This window comes from Mastigoproctus giganteus, chromosome 10 (genome assembly GCF_048544385.1).
Source record: "Mastigoproctus giganteus isolate SK-2022 chromosome 10, ASM4854438v1, whole genome shotgun sequence".
Taxonomy (NCBI): domain Eukaryota; kingdom Metazoa; phylum Arthropoda; class Arachnida; order Uropygi; family Thelyphonidae; genus Mastigoproctus; species Mastigoproctus giganteus.
Genome location: NC_143584.1, coordinates 219,687,816 through 219,700,789, shown reverse-complemented (window position 1 = coordinate 219,700,789; position 12,974 = coordinate 219,687,816). Strand labels below are relative to the sequence as shown.

Sequence of the window (12,974 nt, the reverse complement as noted above, 5' to 3'; positions counted from 1 at the left end):
TCTCTTTGAGAGTAGGGAAAATTTTAAAAATTTTAATGATTTTATAGAAAAAGTTTTTAGAAGAAGGCAAACATTCTAATAGTAGTGGTCGTCCTCCCCGAGGAAGGGACGGAAACTAAAGCCACAGGTAATATTCACTTATTATACTGTGGTGATAGGCTAACGACCGTTTGCAAATCATATTATTGGAGTTTTTAAAATAAGGAATTTTATCAAAATTTTAGCGACTGCATTGCCAATTTTGGCAATGTTATTCTTTTAAAATTTTAAGTTAAAAAATGTGCATATGGGCATATTTGCCCAGGCGGCACATTAGGCTCCAGTATATATGATGATACCGTGCCGGGACTGCAACGCAAGCTACATCGGGGAGGTTATCTGTCATTTGGAAGACTGGCTGAGGGACCACCAGATCGCCATCACTAAAGCTGACTTTACCCATTCAGAACTAGTTGCTCATTATTGGCAGGAGAGCCATGATATCACACTCAAGGATGCAAAAATCATAGGCTTCTCTCACAACTTCAGGATCTGCACACATCATTGTCACCAGGAATACGATCAATGGCACCTGCATACATCCAATCTTTGACCCTCTCATAGTCCACGAGCTCGGCAGCTGCCTATGACAGCAGGCAGTCACCGATCTCAATCATCTCCCTTCCTGCTTCTCCTTCTCCTGACCTCTCTTCCTTGCCTGTGTCACTTTTCGCAACTACCTGTAAACGACTCTCCGTGACCTCATGTACTTATGTACTTAGCTACAGCACATAAAAACAACAGCCTGCCAGTGCTCAATTAGTTAAAAAAGGCTACATACAATAGCCCAGAGGTTCCCAACCTTTATAAGCCCATGCACCGGTCAACCATATTGGTATCTTACGATATACCGGTGTGTTAATTAATGAGTACTTAAGTCTGTTTTGAAAAGTCACATAAATAATTAGGTAAGCAAAACCAAGCTATTCTACTAAAAACAGAAAAACATATTTATTAATTAAGAAAATACAATTTATAAATGAGGTTTTTATATTTTCACATAACGTGGTTTAAACATTTTCCTCTTTACTTTAATTTTTCTCATTATTCCTTAAAACTATCAAATTTACTACATATTAAATTAAACACTAATGGTTATAGTAGTAATACAGTTAAAAAAGGATTAAAAAAAGGTTTAAATAAAATTATTTAAACTCATTAATTGAGCACAGTTATAATTTTTTATTAACAAACTATAATTTTAATAACAAAAACAAAATTGTTTTAATAACTTTTTTTTTTTTTTTTTTAACTTTTTAAATGTAGATTTACATACAATCCACAATTACAGAGGGAATTACATCTACTTTAAATAATAAATTTTCCAAATGAAGGCAATTATTTAATTTCAAAAGCCAGCAATATAATACATCCAAATAAGAAAAGAAGATAAGCAAATCAAGATAAGAAAACACACCAGATTCCAAAGCATTTATATATTCCACAAAAAAAAAAAAACATTGTTTGCTACTAGATCTAATGTGATGGCTGAATCTGTTTCGCTTTTACTAGTGAAGAGATATCTGGATTGATTAGTGTCTCAGTCGAAGATCTGATTCAATATTCATCATAGTTCTATATTTATTTTTCATTACAGTCATTGCTGAAAATCCAGCCTCACACAAGTAAGTCGAATTAAATGGCATTAAAACTTTCAGTGCCTGCTTAGAAAGTAGGGGATATTCTTGGCAGGTAGATAGACAAAATTTTTTAAGTTTGAGCTATTAAACTTCACCATTAAGCCCCCATCATACACTAAATCTATGAATGACTCCTTGTACATCACATCTTCTGGGATCTCATTCAAGAATGTGAAATGGTTCCTAATCCAATTATGTGTTGTAAAGTCTTCCTGAAAATATTTTTTAAAGCTTGTGTGCAAAGATTTTATATGTTCGTGGATGTCATCAGTCATATTTTTGGTCATAGATATGTTATTTTCTTGAATAAAATCATGAAGTGAAGATAACATGCTCATATTGTTTTTTAATACCTGTCCTTCCATTAGTTTTAATTTTATTTTAAAAGCATTAATTTTATCACTGAAATCAAACACTGTATAGTTGTTCAGTATAGTTGTTCAGTACTAAGTTCAGTTGTATAATGCTGTACTAGTTGTTCCTTGCAAACTCAGATTCAAGTCATTCAGTCGGGAAAAAATATACGCTAAATAACCACTTAGTCTGCATAACCACTTTTCATTCAAGAAATTTATCTTTTTTCGGATCTTCTGATTGAAGAAAATTATATACTTCGGAGTGCAACTTGAAAAGATGATAAGGGGCCTTTCCCGGAGAAAGCCACCTCACCTCTGTGTGGAGTAAGAGTTTTTTATGAGCACTCCCCATTTTGTTGCAAAGAATGTTAAATAATCAGGAATTAAGAGCTCGAGATTTTATAAAATTCACTATCTTTACTGCTTCATCTAGAACCTTTTTTAGATAGATTAAATGGCATATTTTTCACAGCTAAAGCTTCACAATGAATTACACAGTGTACAGACTTACATGTTGGTGCCACTGTCTTAATTTTGGTAATTACACCAGTTTATGTCATTTCTCTTACAGTAATCATTAATTATAGTAAATATTTCATCAGACATTGCTTTTCCACATATTGGTTTGCAAAATAGTATGTCTTCCTGCATTTCATTTTCGTGCTCAAATCTAACATAAACCAACAATTGGGGCAAATTTGAGATATCTGCGCTTTCATCAATCTGCAGGGAATAAAATGTGCTCTTTCTTAATCTTTCGAATAGAATGGCTTCTACTTGAGATGCCATGTCATCTATTTGGCATTTTACCATATTATTTGATGAAACATTATCAATTTGTTTAGCTGCTTTTTCTCCCAAGATACATTTTACAATATTTTTGGTTGCTGGTAATACCAATATTTCCCCAGTAGTGTGAGCTTTTCTGCACTTAGCAATATGTAAATTCACTAAATATGATGCTTTCACTACGTTGGAATTAACATCGGTGAAGGAAGACGTGGTCTTATACACCTCAATCAGATCACCTCGCAGGTGACTAGTCTCCAGCTGCTGCAATTTGAAGAATTTAAGCCTCTCTTGGTAAGAGGATCCCTTCATTTCCCTCACCAATTTTGTTGCCCTTCTCTGTACACACGCTCAAGCAAATCTACGTCCTTCCTAAAATGAGGCCTCCAGACATGTACGCAGTACTCAAGGCATGGCCTGACTATTGTCTTATACAGAGGGACAATCGCCACCTTTTCCCTGCTAGCAAAATTCCTGTATATCATTGACAAAACCCCATGATTTGCCATGGCAGCCTGTCTGTATTGCACAGAAAACTGAAAATCTGATTGCACTTTGCATTTGTCAATGTTAAACTTCAATTGCCACTTCTCAGCTCATCTGCCCAAATTTTCTAGATCCTGTTGCAGTAGCACACTGCCATTACTCACACACACTGTATTTCTCAGAAAACTTCATATCTGACTGCACAATTACTCCCAGGTCTTTTTTGTTGGTTAACTTCAACAATTTCTCCTCCACTTTGTACTCAGTTATAAAAAAATCACTTAGCTGCCTGTAAGAGTTTGATAAACTTCTGGCATTCCCCTCATTGAATAACTCCTCATGGTGAAAGTAGATGCAAAATACTCATTCAGTTTGCTTGCTATCTGAGCAGGATTATCAACAGTCGAACCATCGATTTCAAGTGGACCAATCAGATTTATCCCCTTCCTTTTAGAGTTTATATAAGTAAAGAAATCCTTGCTGTTTTTCTTAGCATCCTTTGCCAAAGATTTCTCATAATCTGCCTTTGCCTGCCTAACCTCCTTTGTGACTTAATTACAGACTAGCTTATATCTGCCATAGGCTTCTGCATCACCTGATAATTTATATGCATCCCATGCATTTTTCTTTTCTGCCATGAGTCTCATTAGTTCATTTGACAACTATTTAGGCCTAAACCGTGAACAATATTTCTTAATAGGTATGAAACTTTTAGTAGCTTCCACGATTAATTCCTCGAATGCTTCCCACTTAGAATTTGCTGTTGGTAACATCACCAGTTGATCCCGCTATACAGAGTTTAAAAACTGTCTGAGACCACTGTACTCACTTTTACAGAAGCAAAAACCCTTTCCTTTACCCCTGATGGTAATTATATCTTTAAGTAAATCCCACATCAGTACACAGTGATCACTGCCACCTAGTGGTTCCTTTATCTGCAAATTCTTAATAAACTTAATTCTTAGTATGTTATTCCGAGATTACTGCTACCCATATGCAGCAGTAATTGTTGCACATTTGCCAGTGTTAAACCTCCATTTCCACTTCTTAGCCCATCTGCATAATCTTTCTAGGCTTTGCTACATAATATGCCTTGATTCTTGTCAATAACCACCCTGCCAACCTTTGTATCATCTGCAAACTTGATATGCTTTCATCAATATCATTAATAACTAGCCAACAATTTTAAACCTTTTTTTCAATAACATGTACAAAATTGACTGATTTTGACTAAATCGCATGTGCTGAAAATGAAAATGACAGTAGAAAGTTCATAGCACGGCACGTTTTCGTGTTATGGCTTCGTGCTCCTTTTTTCCAAAAATTGTGAATTTTTATTTATCTAAATGTACTTGACTACTTTTGTTGTAAATTAATTGCTTGAAATAGAAATGACGACCAGTAAACATTCCAAATGGATAAAAAAAGAACATATTTAAACTTTATAAACACCTATTTGGATTTAAGTAAGCAATTACCCCACAAAAGTGGAGGCAAAAATAGGAAATCGTACTACTTACAGTTATTTTTTTACTTTTATGAGCAGAATCGTCCTCCCTTATCAATAATAGCCACCCATCATTGCCGGATCCCATCGTCCTTGATACCTCTGCTCCATAGTGTGGATATCTTGGTAGAATCGTTCCCCCTGCTCATCACTGACAGATCCCAAGTTGTCCAGAAAGAAGTCCAGGTACGAATGTAGGAAGTGTATCTTCAGTGACATTCAGCATCCTAACTTTTGATAGTTATGCAACAATTCTTCTATCAACTGTTTATAGCTCTCTACTTTTTTATTCCTTAAAAACCCGCTAACAACAGCTCTGAAGGATTTCCATGCAGTTATTTTAGTGGTGTTAAGTTTAGTTTCAAAGATTTCATCCTTTAAAAACCATCTATTTTGTGGGCCTAAGAATATACCCTCCTTCAACTTTGCATCACTAATTTTTGGAAACTGGTTTTTTAAGTACTCGAAACCTTCGCTATTTTTCTTCAGTGCTTTTACAAAATTTTTCATTAGACCCAACTTAATGTGCAAAGGCAAGAGAAGCACCATTTCATGATGAGTTTACCAGGAACGCATTCTTCTCTGATGGGCCATTCCTTCACAATATAATGATGTGTTACTGCTCAACTATCCCATAAACACAGGAAACAACAACAATACTTAGCAAAATCACCCTGTAGTCCAAGCAACAAAGCGATTGCTTTTAAATTTCCACAGATTTTCCAACAGTATTTCTTATAGCTTAAGGCATTTAATAGCAATGATATGCTATCATAGCCACTGAATGAGCCACTGGGACTGATGGTTTGATATTATCATTGCATAGAAAAACTGCCTTTAAACTGAGTTTAGAAGAATCGATGAATAATCTCCATTCTTCAGGATTATGTTCAAACCCTAGTTCATCCATAAATTCGTTTATATCTTTGCAGACACAAAGAGAACCTTCCATTTGATAATAACCCACAAGCTTTTCATTTCAGTTTCTAAACACAGAAATCCTCGTGGTTTTTGCCAGCAAATTCCGCTGTTGCAACCTAGATCCTAATAGCTCAGCCTGTTGCTTTGGAAGATTTAAATCTCTAACCAAATCATTAAGTTCACTTTGCTCAATTAAGTGTGGGGTTTTGGCATTTTCAGAATTGTAACTAGAATTGGCAGACGTTGAGAGCACAGGTATGGGCTCTAGTGACTCTTGCTGTTCTTCTGGAATAGTGATTTATTCACAACTTGGTGGAGGAATAGGGAGTTTGTGTGTGTGTGTGGCACTGGTCTTATTGTGGACGGAAGGTTGGGGTATTTTATTTTAAATCTATTTTTCCTTGAAAACCTCTTAGTATTTGTGAGGCAGAAATAACAACCTTTGAGGTGACTTGTTGTTTCTTGCCAGATCATTGGAACAGCAAAAGGCATTTTAGAATTATTCCCCTTCAGCAGATCTCAGTAAATGCGGCTACTCCCAGAGGATCATAAACAAACATATCCAAGGAATGGAACAGGAACGAAGGGAACCATTCACACCAGTTGCCACCGCATACACTCCCTACTATTCAGGCCTAATGGAGCGCATAGCTCGCATGTTACGAGAATGTCAGACACGCTGTGTACAGCTTCCAGCGCGGAGGTTGCACACAATTGTGTCACAGGTAAAAGACCCCATACCAAGAGAATTTACAAGTGGGGTCGTCTATGAGATTATATGCCTGGATTGTGGAGAATGTTACGTTGGTGAAACGAAGCATCGGTTTAAAGATCGTCTGGGGGAACATATGAATGCAATAAGTACCGCCGATTATGGAAAGTCTGCTGTTGCAGAACATTTCTGGGAGGAGCACCATCAAATCTCTCCAGACGGAGAGACAGTTATTGTTGACAGGGCACATAGATTTTGGGACCGCAAGTGGCTCGAGAGCTTGCGGATCTGTTCCTCCGGGAAGAGTACTATTAATAGAGACAGGGAAATATGTATTCATCCCCTCTTTGAGGCCGTGATCCTTGGATATGATGAACGGTTCTGCCTGGCACGCTCCCGAGCCATTTCCAGTTCCAGTACACATGACGAAAATACTGCCCATGCTCCTGTGGAACCATGTGCTGAGAGCCGTGAACCTGCTGATATTTAAGGATGTGCTGTACGATGAAACTTTACTGTTGAAAAAGGAGGCAGATGCCTTTGAAAGTTACTGTATATTTTTAGCGCTTTTATCATCTAGTATTTTAATTTCATTTTTATTGTAAATATATTTTATTTTATTGTAAATAGTATTTTGCAGTTTAATATTATATTTTATTTTATACATAGTGATTGTTTATTTATTCGATTAAACTTTATTTGTTCTATCTAGTCATTGCATTATTTTAAACAGTATAAAACTATTTTAATACGGTTGGTGTATGATGGCATAATATGAGTATGAACAAAGTATTATATGGTGAATTAGTACTATTTTCACAATTTTATTTATCTGAATATAGTTATTTATCCGCTGAGATTTGTTCTCATATATTTAGTTTCTCTCCACATTTATGCACTTTATATAAACACAACGCCCTTGATGTAAATTTTGTATGTACTCTAATTAAACTTTAAAAATTTATTTATAGGTTGTGATGCAGTCGCGTGATTATAATGCATTATCAATGAGTGTGATGGCCTTTGTTACTATGATTTATCCATTAGAATACATGTTTCCGGTAATTCCATTGCTTCCTACATGTATGACTTCAGCTGAACAAGTAAGACATCTTTGCTTAATTTACTGTGCCATATGAAGCAAGCAACACTTACAAACTTTACAACTTTTTATCTGAAAAATTGCAGAATGTAATTATTCTGCAAAAATAAATATTTTTTTATTTAAAGAATATATATTTTAATTTATTCCCATATCAGCTATTATAACAATGATTAAGATAATAAGTTATTTATTTACATAGTATAATTGGTTACAGAACTGCAGTTAAGTTAAAAGCATATGACAATGTAAACCAGGAAAAAAACTTTGGCAGATTCTACGTGAAGAAATTTTCCCAACCTAACTCCGGAAAGCAATCCAAAGCCTATATGAAAACTCAAAAGTCTGTATAAAATATTCCAATGGCCAACTATCAGACCCAATTAACACCAATAAAGGAGTCAAACAAGGATGTGGACTATCACCAGATTTATTCAATATCTACACCAATAAAATTCTTAAAGAATGGAAACAAACAATTAACAATGGAATGCAGTTGAACAACAGGAATAAAATCCAAACTATATTATATGCTGATGATCAAGTTATAATTGCAAAATCCGAAGATGAACTACAGATAGCAGCAAATGAACTTAATAAAATAAGTAAAAAGTACGAGATGAAAATCTCCACCTCAAAAACAAAATCAGTGGGATTATGTGGAAAAAAAATACAAAGAGTCAAAATTGTTATTGATGATAAAATAATAGAACAAATATCTGACTTCACCTATTTGGGAAATTTAATATCAAGTGAAGGGAAAGACATCCACACTAAACTACAAAAATATAATAAAATGAATGGAACAATTAAACTACACTTCGGAAAACAAATGACAGCTGAAACAAAATTATGACTGCACAACATCACTTCAAAACCAGCCCTCTTCTACAGCTGTGAGACTTGGGTCATAAATAAGAAAGATGCACACAAACTAGAAGCAGCACAAATGATATTTTTTAAGACCATTATTAGGCTTTACAAGACTAGACCACCAAAGAAATTTAGATACCCACGAGAAATTAAAAGTAGATAACATAGTAAATGACATAAAACGATATCAGGAAAAATGGATCAGCCACATAAAAAGAATGAACCCAGACCGGATCCCAAATTTAGCCTTTAACTACAAACCTACAGGCAAGAGATGTTGGATGACCAAGACAACGATGGCGAGATCAAGACCACCTTGAAGAGCTACAACGGAACAGGTCTTAAAAGACCTAAGCCAGACCAAGTTCATGATGATGATGATGAACTGCAGTTTACAGCAAATGTCAAAAACTACAGCAGCATGTTAGAGAGTGGCAACCATAGAGAGTAATACCCTTGAACTGATTATCAGCAGTGATTATTCATGCATTAAGAATCTGCAGATAAAAGAACCAATAGGTGACAGTGTATTGATATGGGATTTATTTAAAGATGTAACTGCCATCAAGTGTAAAGGGAAGGGTTTTTGCTTTCGTAAAGGTAACCACAGTGGTGGTAGTAGTAGTAGTAGCAGTGGCATGTGATGCAAGAAAGCAAGTGTATGAGCTTATGCAGCATCAGCCAAAAAAAAAAAAAAAAAATCACACCATTGCCTCCAAATGCCTGTCCAGTTCCTCCTTAAATTTATTCAACCTATCAACTTCCACAGACAGTTATTAAATTCTATACAGCAGAAACCAGTTAATGATGTTACCATTAGCCAATTCTAAATGGGAAACATTTGAGGAATTAATCATAGATGCTACTAAGCTTTTTATGCCATATGAAGCAAGCAACACTTACAAACTTTACAACTTTTTATCTGAAAAATTGCAGAATGTAATTATTCTGCAAAAATAAATATTTTTTTATTTTAATTGATGTCAGATTGACTGATGAGCCTCATGGCAGAAAAGAAAAATGCATGGGATGCGTATAAATTATCAGACGACACAGAAGCTTATGGTAGATATAAACTAGTCTGTAGTCAAGTCACAAAGGAGGTTAGGCAAGCAAAGGCAGATTATGAGAAATCTTTGGCAAATGATGCAAAGAAAAACAACAAAGATTTTTTTACTTATATGCTAAAGGAAGGGAATGAATCAAATCCACATAATATTGATGGTTTGACTGTTGATGATCCTGCTCGGGTGAATGTAGTTGTAAAATGAATAGTTTGCATCTACATTCACACATGAGGAATTCTTTAGGGAAGTGGAAGGCAGAAATTTATCAAACTAACAGGGAGATAAATAATTTTGTAATAACTGAGAGGAAAGTGGAAAAGAAATTGTTGAAGTTAAACATAAGAAAGGCACCTGGGATTGATATAGTAAGGGAGACAGTGAAGGAAGTAAGCAAACCCTTAGCCATAATTATGAGAATATCCTTGGATTCAAGGAGGTCACTGCCACTGCAGACTGGAGATGTGTGAATGTATCTTTAATTTGCGAAGGATGACACAAGTAATCACAGACCTGTTGGTTCTGTTCCAGGGAAAATAATGGAGTCGCTTGTTAAAGAAGTAATGCAGGATCATCTAAACAAGGGCTGCAATTATACTTCAGACACAGCATGGGTTTGTTAAGGGGAAGTCTTGTCTGACCAATTTGATTGGATACTATGATCGATGTATTCACAAAGGAACTGGATGTAAAAAATAATTTTGTTATCATATACTTGAATTTCAGGAAAGCATTTGATACTGTTGCACATAGAAGACTGCTGTACAAATTAGAGCAGTGTGGCATTAAGGGCAAGTTACTACTATGGATAAAAAGAATGGTTGAATGGGAGAAGACAGAGAGTGGTTATCAATGGGCACTGCTCTTCGTTGATTAGTGTTAACAATGGTTAGACCCATTGTTGTTTTCTATATTGATGATGGCATATCAGGTTTGATGTCCAAGTTTGCAGATGATACAAGGTGGTTAACGATGATGACAGTAATGATGATGGTATGCTACAACAACACAATCTATAAATGTTAGGCAGATAGGCTGAGAAATGGCAACTGAAGTTTAACGGTGAGATATGCAGAGTACTGCATATTGGTAGCAGTAACCCCTAAGTAACATAACAACTGGTTGGTACTACATTCAGATTAGTGGAAAATGGAAACTATCTGGGGGTAATTGTGCAGTCAGATGTTAAGTTCCCCAGGCAGTGCACACAGGCTGTTGGGACAGCTCATGGGGTTTTGTCAATGATATATAGGAACTTTGCTTGCGGGGATAAGGAGGTGATTATCCCATTGTATATGGCAGTGGACAGGCCACATCTTGGGTACTGCATACAGGTATCGAGGCCTCATTTTAGGAAGGATGTAGAGCTGCTGGGGTGAGTGCAGAGAAGGACAATGAGATTGCTGAGGGGGAACAAAGGGTTGCTCTTACCAAGAAAGACTTAAGTTCTGCAAATTGCAGCATCTGGAGACTAAGACCCTGTGAGGTGATCTGATTGAGGAGTTTAACGCTTTGAATGGATTCTTCCTCTTGCTCAAAGTATGCACATGAGGGAACATAAATTCAAATTAAGGGAAGGACAGTTGCAGAATAGATGTACAGAAGTTTGCCTTTATCCAGCAAGTGGTTGGATGAAGATTGCTGGAACAAACTTCCATCTGTTGTTGTGGAAGTTGATAGCTTAAATAAGTTCAAGGAACTAGACAAACTATTGGTGGGAATAGAATTGGGAATTGTGTTTTTTTTTTTTTTTTTTGGCAGATAGTAGTAGTAGTAGTAGTAGTAGTGGCATGTGATGCAAGAAAGCAAGTGTATAAGCTTATGCAGCATCAGCAAAAAAAAAAAAAAAAAAAAAATCACACCATTCCCTCCAAATGCCTGTCCAGTTCCTCCTTAAATTTATTTAACCTGTCAACTTCCACAACGACAGATGGAAGTTTATAATGATGCTGTTATAAGCTTGCTTTCTTACATCATATGCCATTACTAATACTTATGCTAATTCTATCTGTAAGTTTGGAGTTTTTGTATACTAACTGCAGAAATCCCATTCATAAAATTCAAAGACTTGAGAATTAATAGCATTTTTATTACATGATAGAGCTATAGCATCCAATCTTCATTTTAAGCTGGGGTGCTACAGATAAATCTATAATTGCATAATAAATTATGCAAATTACAGCTCAAACATATAGATCAATTAGTTAATTAATTTTTAATGTAATTAATGTACATTAATAATTCATAAATATATATGATCTCAGTTCCAATCTCAATTATGTCCATTTCATTCTGATAGAATCCTGTTGTTACTTCAACTGATACCCATCTCAGTTGTTTTAATTATTTTCTCCATGATTCCTTATACTTCAATTGTGGTAAATGTGCCTATGTCTGCTCTTTGTCAGAGACTTCCTAATTTGAAATATCCTTTTTGATCTCTTCTGTCTTGAAATTTCTCTACCTCATTCTGTGAGATTTATTTGTTTCCTCTATCAGGCGACCCAGCTCCACTTATTCTACACTCTCACTCAGAACTCTCTAACTTCCTGTCTTTGAAACTTGACTTTCTTTAGTATAAGTCATAACATTGTGGTAATTTTCATGTTCCCATCTCCAGCTGGCATCAATGTTCTACATACATGGACTCAGCTGGACCCAGTTGGTTGAGGTGCTGACACTTCTCTATTACTAATCACCTTACACAGTGTGTTAATTTACCTACCAGAATACTGGACTACTCTGGCCACACAACACTCAATTCTTGATCTTTTTTATCACCAGAACCCCTCAAAGTACATGGTCAATGTTAGTAATCCTCTAGGCACCTTTGATCAAACTTAGTGGTGCTCTCTTCTACAATGAAGCCTTTCTCTCAGCCTCGTATTGTTTGGCATTACAGAAGTGTAAAATGGGATTATCTGCATAATTTATATTCTTCTTTTCCTTTTTATTTTCCACTCTTTTCTCAGATCATATCAGTGAAATTACTCTTGTATGGATGAAATCCTTTATTCTGCATTATATTCTAAAATCTGGTCCTTTTATGTAAACCTTTGTATTCCAATAAATGTACTAAGGCTGTTCAGTTATTAATCAATCCAGACTTGATGTAGGCTAATAGTAGAAAACTTGCTTCTTGTTCAAGTGATAGTCAAGCATTCTTGTCTCTTGCCGAAGCTATTAGCCACAACTTTTGTCCATTTATGCTCCCAGTTCTATTAAAACCTGATGGTTCTGTTGCATGCCCATCTAAAGATAAAGTCAGCTTACTAGCATCCCGCTTTTCTTCTAACTCTTGTATTGATATTGATAAACTGCCTCCTACCATTCCCAGTATCCTCCATTTTTTTCTGTGGTTTCCCCCAGAGTGCTTTCTCTTAAAGTGCTTTCTATGTTTCTCTCAAAAGGATCTCAGAAGAATTTTGAACAAAATCTTAATGCCAGGTCAAGGAAGTGCCAGGTCTTGATGGCATTTCTCCACT

General features: G+C 35.7%; 1 protein-coding gene across 12 annotated transcripts in view; it reads left to right on the top strand.

The window, feature by feature from the left end:
• Rab3-GEF (Rab3 GDP-GTP exchange factor) overlaps positions 1–12,974 on the top strand; it is a 973,693-nt gene that overhangs the window by 293,178 nt on the left and 667,541 nt on the right. For all 12 annotated transcript variants that reach the window (XR_016547514.1, XM_090382519.1, XM_090382521.1 and 9 more), the window contains exon 5: positions 7,422–7,553. Coding sequence is in view for 11 of the 12 variants with exons in the window: in XM_090382519.1 (XP_090238645.1) it covers positions 7,422–7,553 (132 nt within the window). In the remaining variant the exon portion in view is untranslated. The remainder of the gene's footprint in view (positions 1–7,421; positions 7,554–12,974) is intronic.